This window comes from Scyliorhinus torazame, chromosome 9 (genome assembly GCF_047496885.1).
Source record: "Scyliorhinus torazame isolate Kashiwa2021f chromosome 9, sScyTor2.1, whole genome shotgun sequence".
NCBI classification, from domain to species: Eukaryota; Metazoa; Chordata; class Chondrichthyes; order Carcharhiniformes; family Scyliorhinidae; genus Scyliorhinus; species Scyliorhinus torazame.
In genome coordinates, this window is record NC_092715.1 from 14,650,328 (window position 1) to 14,674,916 (window position 24,589).

The 24,589-nt window shown below is 53.2% G+C and overlaps 1 protein-coding gene across 3 annotated transcripts in view; it reads left to right on the top strand.

Moving 5' to 3' along the window:
- c9 (complement component 9) overlaps positions 1 to 24,589 on the top strand; it is a 132,857-nt gene that overhangs the window by 74,180 nt on the left and 34,088 nt on the right. For all 3 annotated transcript variants that reach the window (XM_072515614.1, XM_072515616.1, XM_072515615.1), the window contains exons 7-10: positions 3,476 to 3,716; positions 6,841 to 6,999; positions 16,594 to 16,772; positions 23,970 to 24,201. In XM_072515614.1, the coding sequence (XP_072371715.1) occupies positions 3,476 to 3,716; positions 6,841 to 6,999; positions 16,594 to 16,772; positions 23,970 to 24,201 (811 nt within the window). The remainder of the gene's footprint in view (positions 1 to 3,475; positions 3,717 to 6,840; positions 7,000 to 16,593; positions 16,773 to 23,969; positions 24,202 to 24,589) is intronic.

A 24,589-nucleotide genomic window follows, 5' to 3' on the forward strand; every position in this document is an offset into this window, starting at 1 on the left:
GGGGGTCTGGGGGGGAGGGGGTCTGGGGGGGAGGGGGTCTGGGGGGAAGGGACTGAGTCTTGGGGGGAGGGACTGATTCTGGGGGGGGGAAGGGACTGAGTCTGGGGGGGAGGGAGTGAGTCTGGGGCGGAGGGAGTGAGTCTGGGGGGGAGGGAGTGAGTCTGGGGGGGGAGGGAGTGAGTCTGGGGGGAGGGAGGGAGTCTGGGGGGAGGGAGGGAGTCTGGGGGGAGGGAGGGAGTCTGGGGGAGGGAGGGTGTCTGGGGAGGGAGGGCGTCTGGGGGAGGGAGGGTGTCTGGGGGAGGGAGGGAGTCTTGGGGGGAGGGAGGGAGTCTGGGGGAGGGAGGGAGTCTGGTGGGGAGGGAGGGGGTCTGGGGAGAGGGAGGGAGTCTGGGGGGGGAGGGAGGGAGTCTGGGGGGGAGGGAGGGGGTCTGGGGGGAGGGGGTCTGGGGGGAAGGGACTGATTCTGGGGGGGGGGAAGGGACTGAGTCTGGGGGGGAGGGAGTGAGTCTGGGGGGGAGGGAGTGAGTCTGGGGGGGAGGGAGTGGGTCTGGGGGGGAGGGAGTGAGTCTGGGGGGAGGGAGAGAGTCTGGGGGGGAGGGAGTGAGTCTGGGGGGGAGGGAGTGAGTCTGGGGGGGAGAGAGGGAGTCTGGGGGGAGGGAGGGAGTCTGGGGGGAGGGAAGGAGTCTGGGTGGAGGGAGTGAGTCTGGGGGGAGGGAGGGGGTCTGGGGGGAGGGAGTGAGTCTGGGGGGAGGGAGTGAGTCTGGGGGGAGGGAGTGAGTCTGCGGGGAAGGAGGGAGTCTGGGGGGAGGGAGGGAGTCTGGGGGGAGGGAGGGAGTCTGGGGAGGGAGGGTGTCTGGGGAGGGAGGGCGTCTGGGGGTGGGAGGGTGTCTGGGGAGGGAGGGAGTCTGGGGGGGAGGGAGGGAGTCTGTGGGGGAGGGAGGGAGTCTGGGGGGGAAGGAAGGGAGTCTGGTGGGGAGGGAGGGGGTCTGGGGAGAGGGAGGGAGTCTGGGGGGGCGGGAGGGAGTCGGGGGGGGAGGGAGGGAGTCTGGGGGGGAGGGAGGGGGTCTGGGGGGAGGGAGGGGGTCTGGGGGGAGGGAGGGAGTCTGGGGGGGAGGGAGGGAGTCTGGGGGGGAGGGAGGGTGTCTGGGGGGGAGGGAGGGTGTCTGGGGGAGGGAGGGGGTCTGGGGGGGAGGGAGGGGGTCTGGGGGGAGGGAGGGAGTCTGGGGGGAGGGAGGGTGTCTGGGGGGAGGGAGGGTGTCTGGGGGGGGAGGGAGTGAATGTGGAGGGGGGGAGTGAGTCTGGGGGGAGGGGTGTGAATGTGGAGGCGGGGGGGGAGTGAATGTGGAGGGGGAGGGGAGTGAATGGAGGGGGGAGGGGGGAATGTGGAGAGGGGAAGGGGAGTGAATGGAGGGGGGGAGGGGAGTGAATGTGGAGGGGGGGAGTGAGTCTGGGGGGAGGGGTGTGAATGTGGAGGCGGGGGGGAGTGAATGGAGGGGGGGGAGTGAATGTGGAGAGGGTGGGGAGTGAGTCTGGGGGGAGGGGTGTGAATGTGGAGGCGGGGAGTGAATCTGGGGGGAGGGGTGTGAATGTGGAGGCGGGGGGGAGTGAATGTGGAGGAGGGGAGTGAATCTGGGGGGAGGGGTGTGAATGTGGAGGCGGGGGCGGAGTGAATGTGGAGGGGGGGGGGAGTGAATGTGGAGGGGGGGGGAGTGAATGTGGAGGGGGAGGGAGTGAGTCTGGGGGGAGGGGTGTGAATGTGGAGGCGGGGGGGGGGGAGTGAATGTGGAGGGGGAGGGGAGTGAGTCTGGGGGGAGGGGTGTGAATGTGGAGGCGGGGGGGGAGTGAATGAAGGAGGGGGGGAGTGAATGTGGAGGGGGAGGGGAGTGAGTCTGGGGGGAGGGGTGTGAATGTGGAGGCGGGGGGGGGGAGTGAATGTGGAGGGTGAGGGGAGTGAGTCTGGGGGGGGGAGTGAATGTGGAGGGGGGGGGGGAGTGAGTCTGGGGAGGGGAGTGAGTGTGGAGGGTGAGGGGAGTGAGTCTGCCCGTGTGGATACAGACCTTCCTTCCTCCGGGTCAGTAATACAGATTGTAAACAGCTGGTAAACAGTTGCGGGGTGCAGCCAGAAACAGAACCCCTTTTCCCCACTCGCCGTTTCTTGCCCCTTTGACAGTTCTCTGTCCGTGCCCAGATGAATTCTCTGTCGCAGGGCGCCCAAAGCGGCACTTCCAGACGGGACGGATAATTGGGTTTCCGGCGGAAATCGGGATCGGCGCTGATCCGTTCCCGATGCTCCAATTCCCCACTGGCGGAGGGATTGCCCCTCATGCCCGCGATGCAAATTGGTCTTAATGAGCCCTTTGCATCCACCCCAATCTCCAGCCCCTCAGGATTCTCCAGTCCTCTGGACTGCCAATCACGTGGGTGGGAATCCCAAACTGTCTCACCGAATATGAACCTGGTGTGGTGGAGACCTGATGGTGGGTCAAGGGAGTAACTCCGAGGACCACCCTCCTCCTTCCCCCCTCGCACGCACACCCCTCCTCTACCAGTTCCCCCCCACCCCCCAAGAGGCCCCCTAAAATCAGAGACCCCCAAGAGATCCTCTAAATAGGGGCAAGCCCTCGGGACCTCCCCAAAGCGGGACCCCCCAGAGACCCCCTCGATTGGTGGATACACCTCCGAGACCCCCTTAGTGGGAGGACCTCACTGGAACTGCCTAACTATAGGAACCCCCCCCCCCACAGAGACCAGAGGGACCCTCTATCTAGAGGGTCCCCCAACAGTGACCTCCTAACTAGAGGGAACCATCTCCCCCTCACAGGGATCCTGTAATTAGAGGATCCTCCTCCCCCAAGGAACAAAACCCTGTCTGGAAGCTAGAGAGTGGTCCAGACAGGGCAAGTGACAGACATTACAGTTGTAACACTTACCTGGAAGCACTACTTGTCCATTCCTGGAAAGAGTGCAGCGTGTCTTGTGTTAAACCACTCAGATCTTCCAGCTGCAAGCCATTCATTCATTTCTAGTAGTGGGCTGCGATTGACAGCTTCCACAAAACAGCTGCAGCCTTGATTCATTCATCTCCCTTCATGGCTGATTGACTGTATAAGTGCTGAAACCCCAATGCTCACAAACATCAACCACATCAAAGAGAGGTAAGTGCATTGCAATCACAGACTTGAGTGATTGGAATGCATTTGGCATTGGAATGCACTTACCTCGGTCTGATGTGTCATGAGAGAGAGACTGTGGTGTTAGAGGGGTGAATCTGGGGGAAACAGTATGGATGGGGGGGGCGGTGACATGAGCAGAGTCAGTGGGTGGTGGGGCAGTGGTTCGGGGGAGTGCAATTTGGATTGTGGGTAGCGAAGGGAAATAGAGTGGGTGGCCACAGTTTCCTTATCCTTTTGGGTGTAAGGTTTAAGTTCGATTCGGAAATAATTGGATCAGTGTTTTTCTAATTTCTTCAATCTAGTCCTATGAATACTTACGGGTGAAGGGTCAAATACAACTGGCAAAGTTCCAAATGCGAAGGAATCGTTTTGAGCTTGATGAAGCTTTTATCACTGATCTAAAGAATCTGCCCACGCAATATGATAAAGGAGTATATTTTAAAATCTTGGACGATTATGGTACACATTACGCATCCTCAGGAACACTGGGCGGTGATTATCAACTCGTATATGTGTTGGACAAGTCCGAAATGATTAAAGAAGGTAATTTTTTTCCTCCATAATCTAAAGCTACTTTGCAGTTGCCTCCTACTCGACCACTGCCCTATTGATGCTCAGTTTGCTTCTCAGTCTTGGCTGTGACTCAGTCCTTTGGGTGTGACATGAAACCGAGGCCCGCCCAGATGGGAGCAAACGGGTTCCGCAGCACAATTTCCAAGTCATTGAAATCTCAAAGCGAAAACAGAAAATGTCAGAAAAGGCCTCTGCAGGTCTGTCACCATCTGTGGAGAGAGAAACAGAGTTAGCTTTTCGAGTCCATTCCGACTCTGCCTCAGAGCTTGTACAGGATCTCACCCTTTCCCCCTCAATCAATTTGGCCTTTGCGTCGTGTTCTCCAGATCGACCATAGAACTCCAACAGTGCTGAAGGAGGCCATTCGGCCCACTGAGTCTGCACCGACCCTCTGAAAGAGCACCCCAAACTCGGCCCACTGCCCCGCCCTATCCCGAAAACCCCACCTAACCGGCACAGCTTTGCCACTGAGGGGCAATTTAGCACGGCCCAGGGCGGCACGGTGGCACAGTGGTTAGCACTGCTGCCTCACGGCTCCGAGGTCCCCGGTTCGATCCCGGCTCTGGGTCACTGTCCGTGTGGAGTTTGCACATTCTCCCCGTGTCTGCGTGGGTTTCGCCCCCACAACCCAGAGATGTGCAGGGTAGGTGGATTGGCCCCGCTAAATTGCCCCTTCATTGTAAAAATGAATTGGGTGCGCTAAATTTAAAGGGGAGAACGTGCAGACTCCGCACAGACAGTCACCCAAGGCCAGAATTGAACCCGGGTCCCTGGGACTGTGAGGAAGCAGTGCTAACCACTGTGCCACCGTGCCTCCTCTTCTACAAAGCAGCTCTAACTCAGGTCACATTGGTGCTGATCTACAACTTGCCAACATCCTTTCTCAATCTGCCAAACAATCAGCAAACCCAATCCAGGGTCCGGTCCTACCATACAATCAGCTCAGTCTCTCTCTCGCATGCCACTTTCCCCACTCTTAGGATTCGCTCCCTTTTAACTTGCTCCTGCATCTCTTCCCTCGGAGCTTCTGGAGGCCTACTTCCCTGCCTCCCGCCAAACAGATGACTAAACCCTTTTGTAGGAAGCTTTGCTCGCTTCAACTTTCGTTCCCATGGAAACCACAGCCTCAGTTTAACTTCTCAAAAGTTGTACCCAAGAAGTGCAGTTATCGCCCCCGCCCCCCCCCCCCCCCCCCCCCCCCGGCCCCCTCCCCCGCTCCAGCATCTCTTTAGTTTCACTTTGGATTGACAGAAACATCTCGCGTATGCAAACACGCACTCTCACAAGTGCTGAGCTCGCAACACTACTGTGTGAGATATAAAGCACTTGGAGCTGGCTGGAGAATGTGTAAGTTGCTCGAAAATGCAAGCCTTTTTTTTCCCTCCGGTGACAAGTCAAGCAGTTCCAGTTCTCTAATAATGGGGCATCACGGTGGCACAGTGGTTAGCACTGCTGCCTCACAGGGCCAAGGACCCGGGTTCAATTCTACATTGGGTGGTCCAAACATGTGCAGGTTAGGTGGGGTTACAGGGGTAGGACGGGGCAATGGACCTAGGTAGGCCTCCATCTGCGCTATAGCGGTTCTATGAGTGTCTTTACTGACAGACCCTGGAGCACCCAACCTGCCATTGTTATTACATTGTTGAAACGCAAGCTTCGAATCGCACACACACGCAGCCTGGCAGCTGATTTTGCTGGATGGTAACGTACCCTACCTAACCCTCACCTCATACTGCTCATCCACACATTTCTGCCATTAGTACATCGCCCGTTTGATGCTCCCATCTGTTTCACCAGAGCCAATTGGGAATGCATTCTTTGACACCTAATTAGGTTATTCCTGACTTTACACCAACCGCTTCCTCCAAATTTCCAGTGTAATTATCGCCAGTGCATGGAAGTGATTAAATAAAATAATAAACTCTTTTTTTTAGAGCAGCACGGGGGTGTCATGATATTCAAACACACACATCATGATTGACACACCAACAGACAAATCAGAACACACAACACCACAACCAATCACAGACAAGGACAGGGACAGTATAAGAGGACAAACACGACACCTGGTGGCCAGTAGATCTGGGGACCAGGACAAGGACAGGACCTGTTTTAACATCACATACAGGGAGTCCCCACGTGCAGAGTATCAAGACAAAACTGTAGATAGTAAGTTTGAATAAAACAGCGTTGTACCAAATACAACTGTGTTGGCTCATCTGTGTGTCAGAACGCCCAACACCACAGGGAGAAACAGTGGTTAGCACTGCTGCCTCACAGCTCCAGGGTCCCGGGTTCAATTCCAGCCTCAGGTGACTGTGCGGAGTCTGCACCTTCTCCCCGTGTCTGCGTGGGTTTCCTCCGGGTGCTCCGGTTCTCTCCCACAGTCCAAAGATGTGTAGGTTAGGTGGATTGGCCGTGTAAATTGGTGGGGGTTACAGGGTTGCAGGGGTAGGGTAGAGACGTGGGCTTGAGTGGGGTGCTCTTTCCGAGGGCCGGTGCTGACTCAACGGGCTGAATGACGTCCTTCTGCGCTGTATGATGCACATTCTCATGAGCTGCCTCTCAGTCATGTCCCGAAGACTCCAGAATGACAGACAAGTGCCAGATCTAATTCCACCAACGATACCAACTTGTATTTATACAGCACCTTTATCATTGGACAGCTTCCCAAGGTGCTTCACAGCAGTGTCAACAAACGGTATTGGACACTGAGCCACATGAAAAAAGACGCTCCGAAACTGGATCAAACAAGTTTTGACGAGCAGCTTAAAGATGGAGGCGAATACTCAGATGTTAAAGAATTGACAACGTCAGCCCCCAGGCAGCTGAAGGCACAACAGTCAATGATGAAGCAATTAAAATTAGGAATGGTCAAGTGCTCTGAATTGGAAGATATTTTAGAGGGTCCTGGGACATGAAAAGATTTGAAAGTAGACCTGGAGTCAATGTAGATCAGGGACGCAGCCAATCCACTCTGAGCTGAATTGCAGCAGGTCCAGGTCGTTACCCTCAGTACCTTCAGCATGACTGGGCTCTGCATCAGTGAGGTTCAACTTGTAACTTAACATCTTCTCATGTTCTATATTTATAGATATTACCAATGAACATGTGAAGCTATGTCTGGGGTTTTATGGCGATATCAACCTCTACAGGCCAACCGATATTCCAGGAATTAGCCACAGACATACATTCAACGTCAACGCCAACATCAATGCTGATCTCTGTCATAAGATCACAAAAAGATCCGCATGTATGTATGCAGATTATATAGAAACAAGGGCGTGATTCTCCGGCCAACGAGGGGCGGGGTGCAATCCCGGTTGAGGTGGGCCGCCATGGGGGGCTGGAGGTTTCGGGTCGGGGGGGGGGGAGGGGGGGCGGGGGGGGCGGGAGAGTCTGCTGGGGGGGGGGGGGGGCGGCGGCATTGGACACGCATGGATTCGCCATACCAACCCCTGGATCGTGTGTACCCATTCCGCGGGCAACCCTAGTCCCTGCCCGCCTGCCCCACCGACCACCCAGAACTTCCACTGACCACGGAGGCCTCTGGCCGTCCGGCTGAAGGCTAATGCTGATAGGGAATTGGGAACCATGCTCAAGTGAAGACTTCGCACAGGCCAAGCGGATCCCCATGGGTGGGCGGGCAGTATAGCATGTATAGGAGTCATTGCCTAACACCCCAATCACATCTTTGAGCATGGACACTGCGGGAAGCAACACCACAGATGCAGCGGCCAACCTTCGATAACCCAGGGGATCAGCCCCAGCCCCAGGCACATATCTGCTCCCGGGTTTGCGGGGGCAGGGCATGTCAGGTGGGGGCGCGGGGGGGCATGTCTGGGGGGATTGGGCATGGGATTGGTGGGGGGCCTGCATTGTGGAACAAAGAACCAGAGGCATCATAGAGGTTATGGTGAGGGTATTTCAATGTTCCTCGTACATATGTACACCACTGCACCACTCTCCCAATGGTGCCGACCCACTATCCCCACCCTCCCTCCCTTCCATCCAAGGCCCCACAACACCTCCTACCCTTCCCCCCCCCCCACAATGCACATTCCACTCCTTATCCTCCACTACCCTCACACCACCCCCAGGCCCCTCAGTGATTCCGAATTGCTTGGCCCTCCTAGCTCTACCGCTATATCTAGGTGTTTCCCCAGGGTCAGCCAGCTGCTTTCCTCGTCCCCTGGTCCTCGGTGCCCTGGTGGGCGTCCTCTGGGTACTCTGGGGCTGGAGAGCCCAGTCGCGCATGTCGGGGGCACATGCACAGCCGCCCTGTTAGGGTGCTGGCTACGAGACACAGCTTCGTCAGAGGGGTGGAGCCCGGGTCAGCAGTTGGCCACCAGCATCAGTCCATAGGACGGATCTGGGTTGCCACCCAGCACCCCACTCCTCCCGGTTGTTGCCCATAAGGCCCTGGGGTTCACCTCGGGATGGAGAGGCAGCCCCTACACCATCTGGCTCTGCCAGCCCTGGAGGCTCCCCAATGCCTACACCATGGTGTCGGCGACTTCGACGATGCTCATCAGTGATTGGGCAATGTCGACCTACGACTGGGATGAACTCCACGGTGCCTTGGCCATTCTCATCTGAGAGCGGGACATGTCCCGCAGAACCTCAACAAGGTCCACCTGGTACTGGGTCACATCCCCAGCGAGTCGGACAGTCTACCGTGGCCCTCAGCCTTGGCCATCACTGACTGAGCCCGCCTTGGACACCTTCAATAAAGCTGCTGACATTGTGCACCAGGCTCTTCACTGCGGTCGCTACCCGAGCTGTGTTGGCCTCAGTGCCACTCATAGCCGGCGCCATCTCCTGAGCCCGTAGCCTCTGGGACTCCTCCAATCGGCTATGGACCTGCTGGATTGCCGCTGACATCCCCCTCTCTGCCAGCCACACCCTAACGTCTCCATCAGCTCTGGGTAACTATGCACCAGAGACTCAGTATCTGGCTGGGACCCACCTGGGTCCTGGGATCCAGCAGACCTCCGACTGCCGTCTTGCGTGTTCAAGCTTCGGAGTTGCTGGCGAGTAAAGCAGACAAGAGTTCTGCTTCTCCACAAAACACCTTTATTTCTTTGCTCCAACTTCACACACAAATCTCCACCAACAGATAGTGCCACCTGGAACCCCTTTATATATCGGACTTCGACTGGATAATTGACATCAAATTAGCATTTAATTGGAAGATCTGTTAGCCCATACCTAACATCACCCGGGGGCTCGTGCCTCCATTGATGTGCATCTGTGTGGTGCTCACCAGATTGCGCCCCAGAGGCCTGTCCACTAATGTTGCCCGCTGAGGTGTGTGTCTCTGTGAGGATGGCAGGTGTGATGCATTGACGGTGCATACTGGGATCTCTCCTCCTAAGTGGTCTCCTGGGAGGCTGGAGAGGGGCAGCCCTGGATGAGCCGGAGTTGTCAGCTGGAGGACCTGAGGGAGAATGGCCACGTGGTCAGTGGGAGGGATGGGTCAGTCTGCAAGAAAAACTCACATGTGACAGTCCGTCAGAATGGGGCCTGATGGATCCTCACCTCTGCGTCGCGCGTCGACATCCGCATTGGTGACCTCCCTGTCCTCAGCCACCGCTGTAACCTCCAGGGTCCGTTCCTCGAAGGTCGTGAGGTCTGTGCCCTCTCCCGATGATTGTGGGAGAGATTCTCCTGCGGAGACACAGAGAGAGCATCGTTAGCCACATGTGCAGTTCAATAATAATAACCTTTATTGTCACAAGTAGGATTACATTAACACTGCAATGAAGTTACTGTGAAAAGCCCCGAGTCGCCATATTCCGGCGCCTGTTCGAGTACACTGAAGGAGAATTCAGAATGTCCAATTCACCTAACAGCACATCTTTTGGGACTTGTGGGAGGAAACCGGAGCACCCGGAGGAAACCCACGCAGACACAGGGAGAACGTGCAGACTCCGCACAGGCAGTGACCCAGGCTGGGAATCGAACCTGGGACCCTGGAGCTGTGAAGCAACAGTGCTACCCACTGTGCCACCGTGCCACACATAGGATCAGAAGGCATAGAATCTGTGTGAGTAGTGTTGAGGAATCGCAAAGGTAAAAAGACCCTGATGGGAGCTTGTCGTATGAGGAACGATTGAGGACTCTGGGTCTGTACTCATTAGAGTTTAGAAGGATGAGGGGGGATCTTATTGAAACTTGCAGGATACTGCGAGGCCTGGATAGAGTGGACGTGGAGAGAATGTTTCCACTTGTCGAAAAAACTAGAAGCAGAGGACACCATCTCAGACTAAAGGGACGATCCTTTAAAACAGAGATGAGGAGGAATTTCTTCAGCCAGAGGGTGGTGAATCTGTGGAACTCTTTGCCGCAGAAGGCTGTGGAGGACAATTCACTGAGTGTCTTTAAGACAGAGACAGATAGGTTCTTGATTAATAAGGGGATCAGGGGTTATGGGGAGAAGGCAGGAGAATGGGGATGAGAAAAATGTCAGCCATGATTGAATGGTGGAGCAGACTCGATGGGCCGAGTGGCCTAATTCTGCTTGTATGTCTTATGTACAGGCCTCCTAACAGTAGTCAGGATGTGGAGCAGAAAATAAATCAGGAGATAGAAAAAGCTTATAAGAAAGGCAATATTACAATAATCATGGGGGACTTCAATATGCAGGTGGACTGGGAAAATCCGCTTGGTAGTGGATCCCAAGAAAAGGAATTTGTGGAATGTCTAAGAGACGGTTTTTTGTGGCAGCTTGTGACAGAGCCCACTAGGGAACTGTGGTGAACACCACTAGTGGTATATTATATGTATTACTGCACTGCCCGTATATTAGAGGTGCGACAGTAAATCCCTGCCTGCTGGCTCCGCCCAGTAGGCGGAGTATAAAAGTGTGTGCTCTCCTGAGCTGCAGCCATTCTGCTTCCAGCTACAGGAGGCACAACATCTTGTTTAATAAAGCCTCGATTGTTCCACCATTCTCGTCTCGTGGTAATTGGCGGTGCATCAATTTATTGAACAAGGTTTTTAAACGATGGATCTCCTCATCAAGCCTGATTGCCTGCAGCTGAGCCCTCAAGCAGTCAACGCCACATCCACCTTTGACCACTGGCTAGCCTGCTTCGAAGGCTACCTCAGAGCAGCCGCTGAAGAACCCTCGGACTCGCAGAAGCTCCAAGTCCTCTATTCACGGGTGAGCCCTGACATTTTTCCCCTCATCCGGGATGCGCCCACCTACTCCGAAACGATGACGCTCCTGAAGGGACATTACGTTAAACCGGTGAATCAAGTATACGGCAGGCACCTCCTGGCCACGAGACAGCAACTCCCCGGGGAGACTCTGGATGATTTCTTGCATGCCCTGCAGATCCTAGGTAGGAACTGTGACTGCCAGGCAGTTTCGGCAGTCCAGCACACTGAACTTTTAATTAGAGACGCTTACGTCACGGGCATGAAGTCTGCGTACGTCCGCCAGCGGCTACTGGAAGGGGAAGCTCGATCTTGCAGCTCGCTAATTCGTTAGAAGTGGCCTCCCGTAACGTTCAGTCCTACGCCCCCGCCCACGTGGGCATCGTGGGCCCCACCAGCTGCCAACTCCAGCTCACCGCAAGCCTGCGCCGCGCGGCAACCAGCCAACTCTGGGGGGCCCAAGTGTTATTTCTGCGGAAAAAGCAAACACCCTCGGCAGCGCTGCCCGGCGCGGAGCGCGACCTGCAACGGGTGTGGGAAGAAAGGACACTTCGCTTCTGTTTGCCAGGCCCGGTCGGTCGCCGCTGTTTCCAGGCCCAGCGTGCCTACACCCACCACGTGCGGCCCGTGGGCGCCGCCATCTTCCTCACCGCAAGCCACGTGCGACCAAGCGGCGCCGCCGCCATCTTCCCCACCGCAAGCCCCGTGTGGCCCGTGGGCGCCGCCATCTTTGATGCCCCCCCCCAATGGTCGCCGCCATCTTCGGCGCCATTTTGAACCGCGCCTCAGAACCTCTGCTCGTCTGACCGTTCGTCACCTACCGCTACCTCTGTCACCGCTGATCAGCCCGGGACCTCCCAGCATCTTCCGCAGCTCGCCTCTATCACCCTGGATCAGTCTCGGCCCCGCAACCTCGCGACCGCGACGACGATGGTGAAGATCAATGGGCACGAGACGACCTGCCTCTTTGACTCCGGGAGCACAGAGAGCTTCATCCACCCTGCTACGGTAAGGCGCTGCTCCCTCCCGGTACTCCCCGTCACACTGAAAATCTCCCTGGCCTCCGTATCCCATTCCGTTGAAATCCGGGGGTACTGTATCGCGACCCTCACTGTCCAGGGCGTAGAGTTCAGCAACTTCCGGCTCTACGTCCTTCCCCACCTCTGCGCTGCCCTGTTACTCGGCCTGGATTTTCAGTGCCACCTCCAAAGTCTAACTCTAAAATTCGGCGGACCCCTACCCCCCTCACCGGCTGCGGCCTCACGACCCTTAAGGTCGACCCACCTTCCCTGTTTGCGAACCTCACCCCGGACTGCAAACCCGTCGCCACTAGGAGCAGACGGTACAGCGCCCAGGACAGGACCTTCATCAGGTCGGAGGTCCAACGGTTTCTGCGGGAGGAGGTCATTGATGCCAGCAACAGCCCCTGGAGTGCTCAAGGGGTGGTAGTGAAGACTGGGGAGAAGCACAGGATGGTCATTGACTACAGTCAGACCATCAATCTGTACACGCAGCTCGACACGTACTCCCTCCCACGCATATCTGACATGGTCAATCAGATTGCGCAGTATCGAGTCTTTTCCACAGTAGACTTGAAGTCCGCCTACCACCAGCTCCCCATCCGCTCGGAGGACCGCCAATACACTGCGTTCGAAGCAGATGGCCGCCTCTATCACTTCCTTAGGGTTCCCTTCGACGTCACTACTGGGGTTTTGGTCTTCCAGCGAGAGATGGAACGAATGGTTGACTGGTACGGACTGCGGGCCACCTTCCCGTACCTAGATAACGTCACCATCTGCAGCCAGGATCGGGCAGGACCACGGCGCAAACCTCCAAAAATTCCTCCCTACTTCCAAACTCCTTAACCTCACCTACAATAAGGAGAAACGTGTGTTCCGCACCAACCGCTTAACCATCCTTGGCTATGTCGTAGAAAATGGAGTCCTAGGGCCCCACCCCGACCGCACGCGCCCCCTCCTGGAACTCCCTCTCCCCCACTGCCCCAAGGCCCTGAAACGATGCTGGGGTTTTTCTCCTATTACACCCACTGGGTCCCTAATTATGCGGACAAGCCCGCCCACTCATTCAGTCCACAGTTGTTCCCCTGACGGCTGAGGCCCGCCAGGCCTTCAACCGCATCAAGGCGGACATCAGCAAGACCACGATGCACACGGTCGATGAGTCCCTCCCTTTCAGGCGGAGAGCGATGCATTGGACGTAGCTCTGGCCGCCACCCTCAACCAGGCGGGCAGATCCGTGGCCTTGCACTAGGGGCTGGTTTAGCACAGGGCTAAATCGCTGGCTTTGAGAGCAGACCAAGGCAGGCCAGCAGCGCAGGTTCGATTCCCGTACCAGCCTCCCCGAACAGGCGGCGGAATGTGGCGACTCGGGACTTTTCACAGTAACTTCATTTGAAGCCTACTTGTGACAATAAGCGATTTTCATTTTTCGTTTTTCGTTTTTCATTTGTTTTCCCGCACCCTCCATGCCTCCGAAATTCGGCACTCCTCTGTCGAAAAAGAGACCCAAGCCATTGTGGAAGCTGTGCAACATTGGTGGGGTTACCTGGCCGGGAGGAGATTCACTCTCCTCACTGACCAAAGGTCGGTTGCCTTTATGTTTAATAATACACAGCGGGGCAAGATCAAAAATGACAAGATCTTGAGGTGGAGGATCGAGCTCTCCACCTATAATTATGAGATCTTGTATCGCCCGGGTCAGCTCAACGAGCCCCCAGATTTCATAGAATTTCATAGAATTTACAGTGCAGAAGGAGGCCATTCAGCCCATCGAATCTGCACCGACTCTTGGGAAGAGTACCCTACCCAATCCCACACCTCCACTCTATTCCCATAAACCAGTAACCCCACCCGACACAAAGGGCAATTTTTGGATACTAAGGGCAATTTATCGTGGTCAATCCACCTAACCTGCACATCTTTGGACTGTGGGAGGAAACCGGAGCACCCGGAGGAAACCCACGCACACACGGGGAGAACGTCAGTCTCCGCACAGACAGTGACACAAGCCGGGACACGAGCAGGGCCTGATGCCCTGTCCCGCGGTACATATGCCAGCGCACAAGTGGACTGACTCCGGGCTCGCCACTATGACCTCTGCCACCCGGGGGTCACCCGGTTCTTCCATTTTGCAAAGGCCCGCAACCTGCCCTACTCCATTGAGGAGGTCAGGACCGTCACCAGAGACTGCCAAGTCTGCGCAGAGGGTAAGCCGCACTTCTACCAGCCAGATAGAGCGCACCTGGTGAAGGCCTCCCGCCCCTTTGAACTCCTCAGCGTGGACTTCAAAGGGCCCCTCCCCTCCACCGACCGCAATGCGTACTTCCTGAACGTGATTGATGAGTACTCCCAGTTCCCTTTCGCCATCCCATGCCCCGATATGACTTCTGCCACGGTAATCAAAGCCCTGCACAGCATCTTCACTCTGTTCGGTTTCCCCACCTATATCCACAGCGATCGGGGATCCTCTTTCATGAGCGCTGAGCTGCGTCAGTTCCTGCTCAGTATGGGCATCGCCTCGAGCAGGACGACCAGCTACAACCCCCGGGGAAACGGGCAGGTGGGGAGGGAGAATGGGACGGTCTGGAAGGCCGTCCTGCAGCCCTGCGGTCTAAAAATCTCCCGGTCTCCCGCTGGCAGGAGGTCCTCCCCGACGCCCTCCACTCCATCCGATCGCTCCAATGCACTGCGACTAATGATACCCCTCACGAACGTGTGTTTGCCTTTCCCAGGAAGTCTACCTCCGGGGTCCCGCTCCCAACATGGCTGACAGTTCCTGGACCCGTCCTCCTCCGGAAGCATGTGCGGAGCCATAAATCGGACCCCTTGTCGAAAAAGTCCACCTCCTCCATGCGAACCCACAGTACGCCTACGTGGCACACCCCGATGGGCGCCAGGACACAGTCTCCCTCAGGGACCTGGCACCCGCTGGGTTCCCACCCACGATGTGACTCTGCCCCCCTCCCCGGTTGCCCCATTCACCCCTGCGCCACTCACCCTCCCTCCAGCGAACCTCACCTCAGCCGCCGCCCCAGCTGGATCCGTCCTCCCAGTAGTTCTACTCAGGGGTGACGGAGACAAGGACAACACGCTCCCGGAGTCGCAGGTGACCAAGCCCACATCACCACCAGGACTGAGGCGATCGCGGAGGAGGGTCAAGGCCCCCAACAGACTTAATTTGTAATGTTTTCCACCACACCCGCCGGACTCTTTTTTAACAGGGGGGGAATGTGGTGAACACCACTAGTGGTATATTATATGTATTACGGCACTGCCCGTATATTAGAGGTGCGACAGTAAATCCCTGCCTGCTGGCTCCACCCAGCAGGCGGTGTATAAAAGTGTGCGCTCTCCTGAGCTGCCGCCATTCTGCTTCCAGCTACAGGAGGCACAACATCTTGTTCAATAAAACCTCGACTGTTCCACCATTCCCGGCTCGTGGTAATTGACGGTACATCAGGAACAGGAAATTCTGGATTTGGTGATGTGTAATGAGGCAGACTTGATTAGGGAATTTAAGGTGAAGGAACCCTTGGGGAGCAGTGACCACAATATGATAGAATTTACCCTGTAGTTTGAGAGGGAGAAGCTGCAATCAGATGTAACGGTATTACATGAAGGAGGAGCTGGCCAGAGTTGATTGGAGAAGGAGTCTAGCAGGGAACACAGTGGAACAGCAATGGCAGGAGTTTTGGTGGGTTATTCTGGAGGCACAACAGAAATTCATTCCAAGGACAAGGACTGACCCGGTCTCTCCACACATCTTCTCTGCTGAGTAGTGCCACACTCCGTATGTTTCATCCAATGCCTGTGTCTATGTATTTACATTGTGCATTTATCGTATGTCCTATGTTTTTTCATATACGGAACAATCTGTCTAGACTGTACGCAGAACAATACCTTTCACTGTACCTCAGTACACGTGACATTAAATCAAATTAAATCCAATAAGGTTCTTGTCAGACCCCAGTAGGAATATTGTGAGCAGTTTTGGGCCCCATATCTAAGGAAGGATGTGCTGGCCTTGGAGAGGGTCCAGAGGAGGTTCACAAGAATGATCCCCAGGAATGAAGGACTTGTCGTATGAGGAACGGTTGAGGACTCTGGGTCTGTATTGGATGGGGTCCAGAAGGATGAGGGGGGTCTCATTGAAACTTACAGAATACGAAGAGGCCTGGATGGAACAAATGTGGAGAGAATGTTTTCACTAGTGGGATAGACTAGAACCCGAGGGCACAATCTCAGACTAAAGGGACGATCCTTTAAAACAGAGATGAGGAGGAATTTCTTCAGCCAGAGGGTGGTGAATCTGTGGAACTCTTGGCCGCAGAAGGCTGTGGAGGCCAAATCACTGAGTGTCTTTAAGACAGAGATAGATAGGTTCTTGATTAATAAGGGGATCAGGGGTTATGGGGAGAAGGCAGGAGAATGGGGATGAGAAAATATCAGCCATGATTGAATGACGGAGCAGACTCGATGGGCCGAGTGGCCTAATTCTGCTCCTATGTCTTATATTCTTAAGGGCAGATGAGTAAATACTGGGTGCCATGACAGCGACACCAATTGCCAGAGATCTTCATTCTGCTGTTTTGTTAATAAAGGTCAGCAACTAGAGAATCTCTGCAGGTCTTTCTGTGCTGGTTTTAAATGGCCGTCTTTTTCAGCCGTCAAAACTGAAAAGACTCTCATCAAGGGCGTGCTGTCATTTGTCAATGGCGGGGATGCAGTGTTCTTCACTCGGCTCAACGCCATGCTGTCGGATAGGAATCAGCCAATCAAAGCTTCCCTCTACACTGACTGGGCCAGCTCACTCATTCACTCGCCCGCTATGGTGAGGCAGCAGGTAAGGACCCGGACATAGCCCCGTGGGATGGTTTCATCAGGCCACAAGGAGGGCCGCTCCAGGCCAGTGAGACAACAAGACCTTGTATTCCGGAGGGTCAAAAGACAAAAGGCCTCTTTTTCCTCAGTTGGTTCACTGGAGGGAGGAGCTGAGTCCATTCTCTCTGGAATGTTCCATCAAACACTCCCAAGACGAGACCATTCAACCCCTCAACCTTGTTGCACCAATCAATGAGATCATGGTTGACCTCTGGGCAAACAAGCCCATCGTTGCCCTGTATCCATTGATATATTTGGTCATGCACTGAGTAAATCTCCTTTACACTGTCCTCATTAAACTTTGGTCTATTAATCTCAAATTTGAAATAAATGGTGCCTGGACTCCAAGGGTTAACTTACGAGGTGACCTCACAATCATCAGTGTTGTGTTCTCTGGAACCTAAAAGGTCAAGGGGCATCACGGTGGCACAGTTGTTTTCACAGCTTCAGGGTCCCAGGTTTGATTCCCAGCTTGGGTCACTGTCTGTGTGGAGTCTGCACGTTCTCCCCGTGCCTGCGTGGGTTTCCTCCCACAGTCCAAAGATGTGCAGGTTAGGTGGATTGGCCATGCTAAATTGTCCAAAAAGATTAGGTGGGGTTACTGGGTTAAAGGGGATAGGGTGGAGGTATGGGCTTAAGTAGGGTGCTTTTTCCAAGGGCCAGCGGAGACGATGGGCCGAATGGGCACTGTAAATTCGATGATCTATGTTTGTAACTCCCTTCTGCAAATAGCAATTGATAATGGTACAATTATGTTCTGTGCTGTATTTTCTATGTTCTCTGAACCTGAATCTTCGTAGCTGTTACACACTTCACCCTTTCTACATTGAACTTGATCATTACAATTGTCTACAATTCCCGCCGCTGCATCCGAAAGACAGCCAGCATAATTAAGGACCCCACGCACCCCGGACATACTCTCTTCCACCTTCTTCCGTCAGGAAAAAGATACCAAAGTTTGAGGTCACGTACCAACCGACTCAAGGACAGCTTCTTCCCTACTGCCATCAGACTTTTGAATGGACCTACCTCGTATTAATTTGATCTTTTCCCTACACCTTGCTATAACTGTAACATTATATTCTGCAGTCTCTCCTTCCTTCCCTTTGTACGGTACGCATTGTTTGTACAGCATGCAAGAAACAATACTTTTCACTGTATACTAATGCGCGCCAATAATAAATCAAATCAAATCATTATGATTGACCCCTTGTTGGTTCCAGAACACATCATTCTGGAAAATGATCACAGACATTTCAAAAAATGCACTATCGTCCTGAGGTGAGCTGGTCTGTTTGTCCCAATCTGTATGAAAGTTTAAACCCGACAATGGAACTTCTCTGCCTTTGTTACCTGCTTGACAAATTGCTGCATTTATACAATCTACCACCTCGTAGATTGCCTACACACAAGTCTGATGGAACCATCAATTCACACGAGACAGAGAGTTGAAGTGAACAGTGGCTTTAATCAACTAGAACAGTGCCTGCCTGCGACCGCTCTGCAATGAGAGCCGCCTACAGGGCAGCTGCTCTTTATACCTCCCCTCAAGGGGGTGGAGCCAGGGGCGGAGGCCACAAGGGCACCAACATGATACTAGCGGTGTAATACAGTACAATGGACCATAGGTGGAGCACACATGGGCAACAGCATAGTCCAATGTAATACAGTGGTGAACGGTTACCATAATACATTCACCACAAACTCTTAAATCATAGAATAGAATAGATCATAGAATAGATCATAGAATTTACAGTGCAGAAGGAGGCCATTTGACCTATCTAGTTTGCATCGGCCCTTACAAAGAGAACCCTACTCAAGCCTACGTCGCTACCCTATCCCCGTAACTCAGTAATCCCCACTTAACCTTTTTGTTTGGACACTAAGACAATTTAGCATGGCCAATCCACATAACCCGCACATCTTTGGACTGTGGGAGGAAACCGGAGCACCCGGAGGAAACCCACGCAGACTCGGGGAGAACGTGCAGACTCCGTGCAGACAGTGACCCAAGCCGGAATCGAACCTGGGACCCTGGAGCTGTGAGGTTTGCCAGTGTCACACGGGAGGGTTAAAACTAGTATCGCAGGGGGGTGGGCACCGGAGCAATAGGTCAGAAGGTGAAAGCATTGAGGGAGAACTAGGGAATAGGGCCAGTATGGCTCTGAGGCAGAGCAGACAGTGAGAAGTTGCTGAACACAGCGAGCCTAGTGGCCTGAAGTGCATATGTTTTAATGCAAGAAGTTTTACAGGTAAGGCAGATGAAATTAGAGCTTGGATTAGTACTTGGAATTATGATGTTGTTGCCATTACAGAGACCTGGTTGAAGGAAGGACAGGATTGGCAGCTAAACGTTCCAGGATTTAGATGTAGCGGGTGGGATAGAGGGGGATGTAAAAGGGGTGGTGGAGTTGCGCTACTGGTTAGGGAGAATATCACAGCTGTACTACGGGAGGACACCTCAGAGGGCAGTGAGGCTATATGGGCAGAGATCAGGAATAAGAAGGGTGCAGTCACAATGTTGGGGGTTTACTACAGGCCTCCCAACAGCCAGCGGGAGATAGAAGAGCAGATAGGTAGACAGATTTTGGAAAAGAATAAAAACAACAGGGTTGTGGTGATGGGAGACTTCAACTTCCCCAATATCGACTGGGACTCACTTAGTGCCAGGGGCTTAGATGGGGCAGAGTTTGTAAGGAGCATCCAGGACGGCATCTTAAAACAATATGTAGACAGTCCAACTAGGGAAGGGGCTGTACTGGACCTGGTATTGGGGAATGAGCCCGGCCAGGTGGTAGAAGTTTCAGTAGGGGAGCATTTCGGGAACAGTGACCACAATTCAGTAAGTTTTAAAGTGCTGGTGGACAAGGATAAGAGTGGTCCTAGGGTGAATGTGCGAAATTGGGGGAAGGCTAATTATAACAATATTAGGCGGGAACTGTAGAACCTAGATTGGGGGTGGATGTTTGAGGGTAAATCAACATCTGACATGTGGGAGGCTTTCAAGTGTCTGTTGAAAGGAATTCAGGACCGGCATGTTCCTGTGAGGAAGAAGGATAAATCCAGCAAATTTCGGGAACCTTGGATAACGAGAGATATTGTAGGCCTCGTCAAAAAGAAAAAGGAGGCATTTGTCAGGGCTAGAAGGCTGGGAACAGACGAAGCCTGTGTGAAATATAAGGAAAGTAGGGAGGAACTTAAGCAAGGAGTCAGGAGGGCTAGCAGCGGTCACGAAAAGTCATTGGCAAAAAGCGTTAAGGAAAATCCCAAGGCTTTTTACACGTACATAAAAAGCAAGAGGGTAGCCAGGGAAAGGGTTGGCCCACTGAAGGATAGGAACGGGAATCTATGTGTGGAGCCAGAGGAAATGGGCGAGGTACTAAATGAATACTTTGCATCAGTGTTCACCAAAGAGAAGGAATTGGTAGATGTTGAGTCTGGAGAAGGGTGTGTAGATAGCCTGGGTCACATTGAGATCCAAAAAGACGAGGTGTTGGGCGTCTTAAAATATATTAAGGTAGATAAGTCCCCAGGGCCTGATAGGATCTTCCCCAGAATACTGAAGGAGGCTAGAGAGGAAATTGCTGAGGCCTTGACAGAAATCTTTGGATCCTCACTGTCTTCAGGTGATGTCCCGGAGGACTGGAGAATAGCCAATGTTGTTCCTTTGTTTAAGAAGGATAGCAAGGATAATCCAGGGAACTACAGGTCGGTGAGCTTTACGTCAGTGGTAGGGAAATTACTGGAGAGAATTCTTTGAGACAGGATCTACTCCCATTTGGAAGCAAATGGACATATTAGTGAGAGGCAGCATGGTTTTGTGAAGGGGAGGTTGTGTCTCACTAACTTGATAGAGTTTTTCGAGGAGGTCACAAAGATGAGTGATGCAGGTAGGGCATTGGATGTTGTCGATATGGACTTCAGTAAGGCCTTTGACAAGGTCCCTCATGGTAGACTGGTACAAAAGGTGAAGTCACACAGGATCAGAGGTGAGCTGGCAAGGTGGATACAGAACTGGCTAGGCCATAGAAGGCAGAGAGGAGCAATGGAAGGGTGCTTTTCTAATTGGAGGGCTGTGACTAGTGGTGTTCCGCAGGGATCATAAGACCATAAGACATAGGAGCAGAAGTAAGGCCATTCGGCCCATTGAGTCCACTCTACCATTCAATCATGGCTGATTTCAACTCCATTTGCCCGCTCTCTCTCCATAGCCTTTAATAACTCGAGAAATCAAGAATTTATCAACTTCTGTCTTAAAGACACTCAACGTCCCGGCCTCCACCGCCCTCTGTGGCAATGAATTCCACAGACCCACCACTCTCTGGCTGAAGAAATTTCTCCTCATCTCTGTTCTAAAGTGACTCCCTTTTATTCTAAGGCTGTGCCCCCGGGTCCTAGTCTCCCCTGCTAATGGAAACCACTTCCCTACGTCCACCCTATCTAAGCCATTCATTATCTTGTAAGTTTCAGTGCTGGGACCGTTGCTGTTCGTAGTATATATAAATGATTTGGAGAAAAATGCAACTGGTCTGATTAGTAAGTTTACAGACGACACAAAGATTGGTGGAATTGCGGATAGCGATGAGGACTGTCAGAGGATACAGCAGGATTTAGATTGTTTGGAGACTTGGGCGGAGAGATGGCAGATGGAGTTTAATCTGGACAAATGTGAGGTAATGCATTTTGGAAGGCCTAATGCAGGTAGGGAGTATACAGTGAATGGTAGAACACTCAAGAGTATTGACAGTCAGAGAGATCTAGGTGTACAGGTCCACAGGTCACTGAAAGGGCAACACAGGTGGAGAAGGTAGTCAAGAAGGCAGACGGCATGCTTGCCTTCATAGGCCGGGGCATTGAGTATAAGAATTGGCAAGTCATGTTGCAGCTGTATAGAACCTTAGTTAGGCCACACTTGGAGTATAGTGTTCAATTCTAGTCGCCACACTACCAGAAGGATGTGGAGGCGTTAGAGAGGGTGCAGAAGAGATTTACCAGGATGTTGCAAGCTATGGAGGGCATTAGCTATGAGGAGCGGTTGAATAAACTCGGTTTGTTCTCACTAGAACGACGGAGGTTGAGGGATGACCTGATAGAGGTGTACAAAATTATGAGGGGCATAGACAGAGTGGATAGTCAGAGGCTTTTCCCCAGGATAGAGGGGTCAATTACTAGGGGGCATCACTAGTTGTCCAAATTATTTTGGACATCACTTACAGCACATCACTGTTGTGTTGGTAGCGGATGTTATTCTGTGGTGGCAATCTTGCTTCCGAGTGCGAAGGTGACGGGTTCAAGTCTCGATTACGGGTTCAAGTCTCGATTAGGAGATTTGAGGTCAGGTTTGCACCTTCAGTGTGTTACTGAGGAAGTGAACGCTGCTTTATCAATGCAAGTTGTTTATTTCTACAAAGAAGAGTCATAATGGACTCGAAACTTCTCCCAAGTTTCTCTCCCCACAACGCTGCCAGACCTGCTGGGTTTTTCCAGCACTTTCTGTTTTGATTTCCAATCTCCAGCATCTGCAGCATTTTGTTTATTTCTTCTATGTTTCCTGGGGCTTGAACTCCGATTAACTCTGTCAGTTCCTTCCGATAACATTCCAAAAGGAAAGTACAGTCTCCTTGAACATTTCTCTTGGAGTACTGCTGAATCAGCCATGGCCGTAGGAAATGGCCATTCAGCCCCATCGAGCCTGCTCCGCCATTCAATAAGACCATGGCCTACCTGATTGCTGCCTTAACTCCACCTTCCTGCCTGTCCCCCCGTAACCCTTGCCTCCCTTTGCCAATACAACATTTTCAGCATATTCAATGCCCCAGCCTCCACTGCGCCCTGTGGAATATCATTCCCAATATTGGCAACGTTCTTCCTCACCTCCGTCTCTCATGGGAGATGCATTATTTTTAAACTGGGCCCCCCTCATCCTAGATTCCCCCCATGTCAGGAGGTGGCCCCCTCTGCCATTGCACTGTGCAAAATCCAAATGAAGCGGCTCGAGAGCACCTTCTTGAGGGCCAATTAGAAATGGCCACTAAATGCTGGCCTTGCCAGATGACCCACATTCCACAAATTAACCAATTGAAACATGGATTTGTGCCATTCTTTCAATCAGGTGCTGGTGAATTCGGAGCACGCCCACCATACTGCTCTGGTTTGCAGAATGCTACCAACTGTCCTGCCTTGAAACAATTCACACCTCGATTAACCTGTGATTAATCACTCGCTCCACTCACACTGTTCCTGTAAAAATTCATATTCCCAACCATGCTGCACATTCCAATCTGTAATTATCTGACAATTGTGTCCCTCATCTGCTGCGATTGTGAACTTGCCTCCACTTCACCTGCTGAAGGAGCAGCGCTCCGAAAGCTTGTGATTTCAAATAAACCCGTTGGACTTTAATCTAGTGTTGTGAGACTTCTTACTGTATCCAGAACAACGCAGCCCATTTGATTGCTCCCCCTTCCACAAACATTCACTCCCTCCTCCACCGCCGGTGCGCAGTAGCAGCCGCGTGTACCATCTACAAGATGTACTGCAGGAACTCACCAAGGCTCCTTAGACAGCACCTTTTAAACTATCAGCCCCTACTCCCTGGAAGGCCAAGAGCAGCACATGCATGGGAACACTGCCACCTGCAATTTCCTATCCAAGCTACACCTACACTGCAGTTCTCTCACTGTCATAGGGTTAAAATCCTGGAGCTCCCTCCCTAACAGCCCTGCGGGTGTACCTACACCACACGGATTGCAGCGGTTCAATAAGGCGGCTCACCACCACCTTCTCAAGGGGCAATTAGGGATCAGCAATATATAATGGCTCAGTCAGCAATGCCCACATCCCACAAAGTAATGAAAGAAAGTAATTAATGGCCTTGTAGTAAAGGATCTCCCTGTTAAGAGTGTGCACAATGTGATGAATTTCACATTCTGATTGGAGGTGGGAAAGGTGGGTCTGAAACTAGAGTCTTACACTGCACAAAGTATGGTGTCAGAGTTGGCTAATGTGGAATGGGAAAGTAGGTTAAAGGGTAAGACTGTGTGTGGAGGGGAGGGTAATCTAGTGTCCACCATGGTGTTCCGAGGGGCCGGCTGGGTTAACAAGCTGGAGCTTCCTGCCCACATGTTGCAAACTAAAGCTGCTGTTTTGCCTTTGCTAGAGGGTGCCCATCTACCAGCTGGTTCCATCCACGATGCGGGCTGCCTTAGTGATCAGACAACATCTGGAGCGGGCCATCTCCGACTATGAGGCTGAATACAGCGTCTGCAAATGTGCCCCGTGCATGAATGGTGGCACGGTGCTCCAACTGGACGGGCAGTGCCGTTGTTTATGTGGCACCAACTTCCAGGGCGTAGCCTGCGAAACACCAAAACAACTGGAGAAAGGGAAAAGTAAGTTGGCACTTGGGTTTGACTGGAAAAAGAAACCATCTGGTGGAAGGGTTGGGGGTGACGGTGCCTCACTCAGCTTTCTGAGAGGCTCACGCCAGTGACACTCGTTCCGCAAGGTCCGGCTGAAAGTCTGGCGGGAGATTTAGGAGGCCCTCCCCGCTCCTCGCCAACCAGCCACAATGTTTCAGGGTCCCGGATGTTTACCAGAGAGCTGGTTGCATTGGGATCACAGCAACGTGAGCACTACATGGGGCGACAAGAGGAAAAGCTTTCAAAACTACAGCTCCCTCCCAGCAATATTGGGGTGATTATGCGTGGCTGCCACCAATGCTGGTGAGGCACTTCTAGTGAGACTGGCAAGCAATGTGGGTGGTGAGTAACTGGAGGG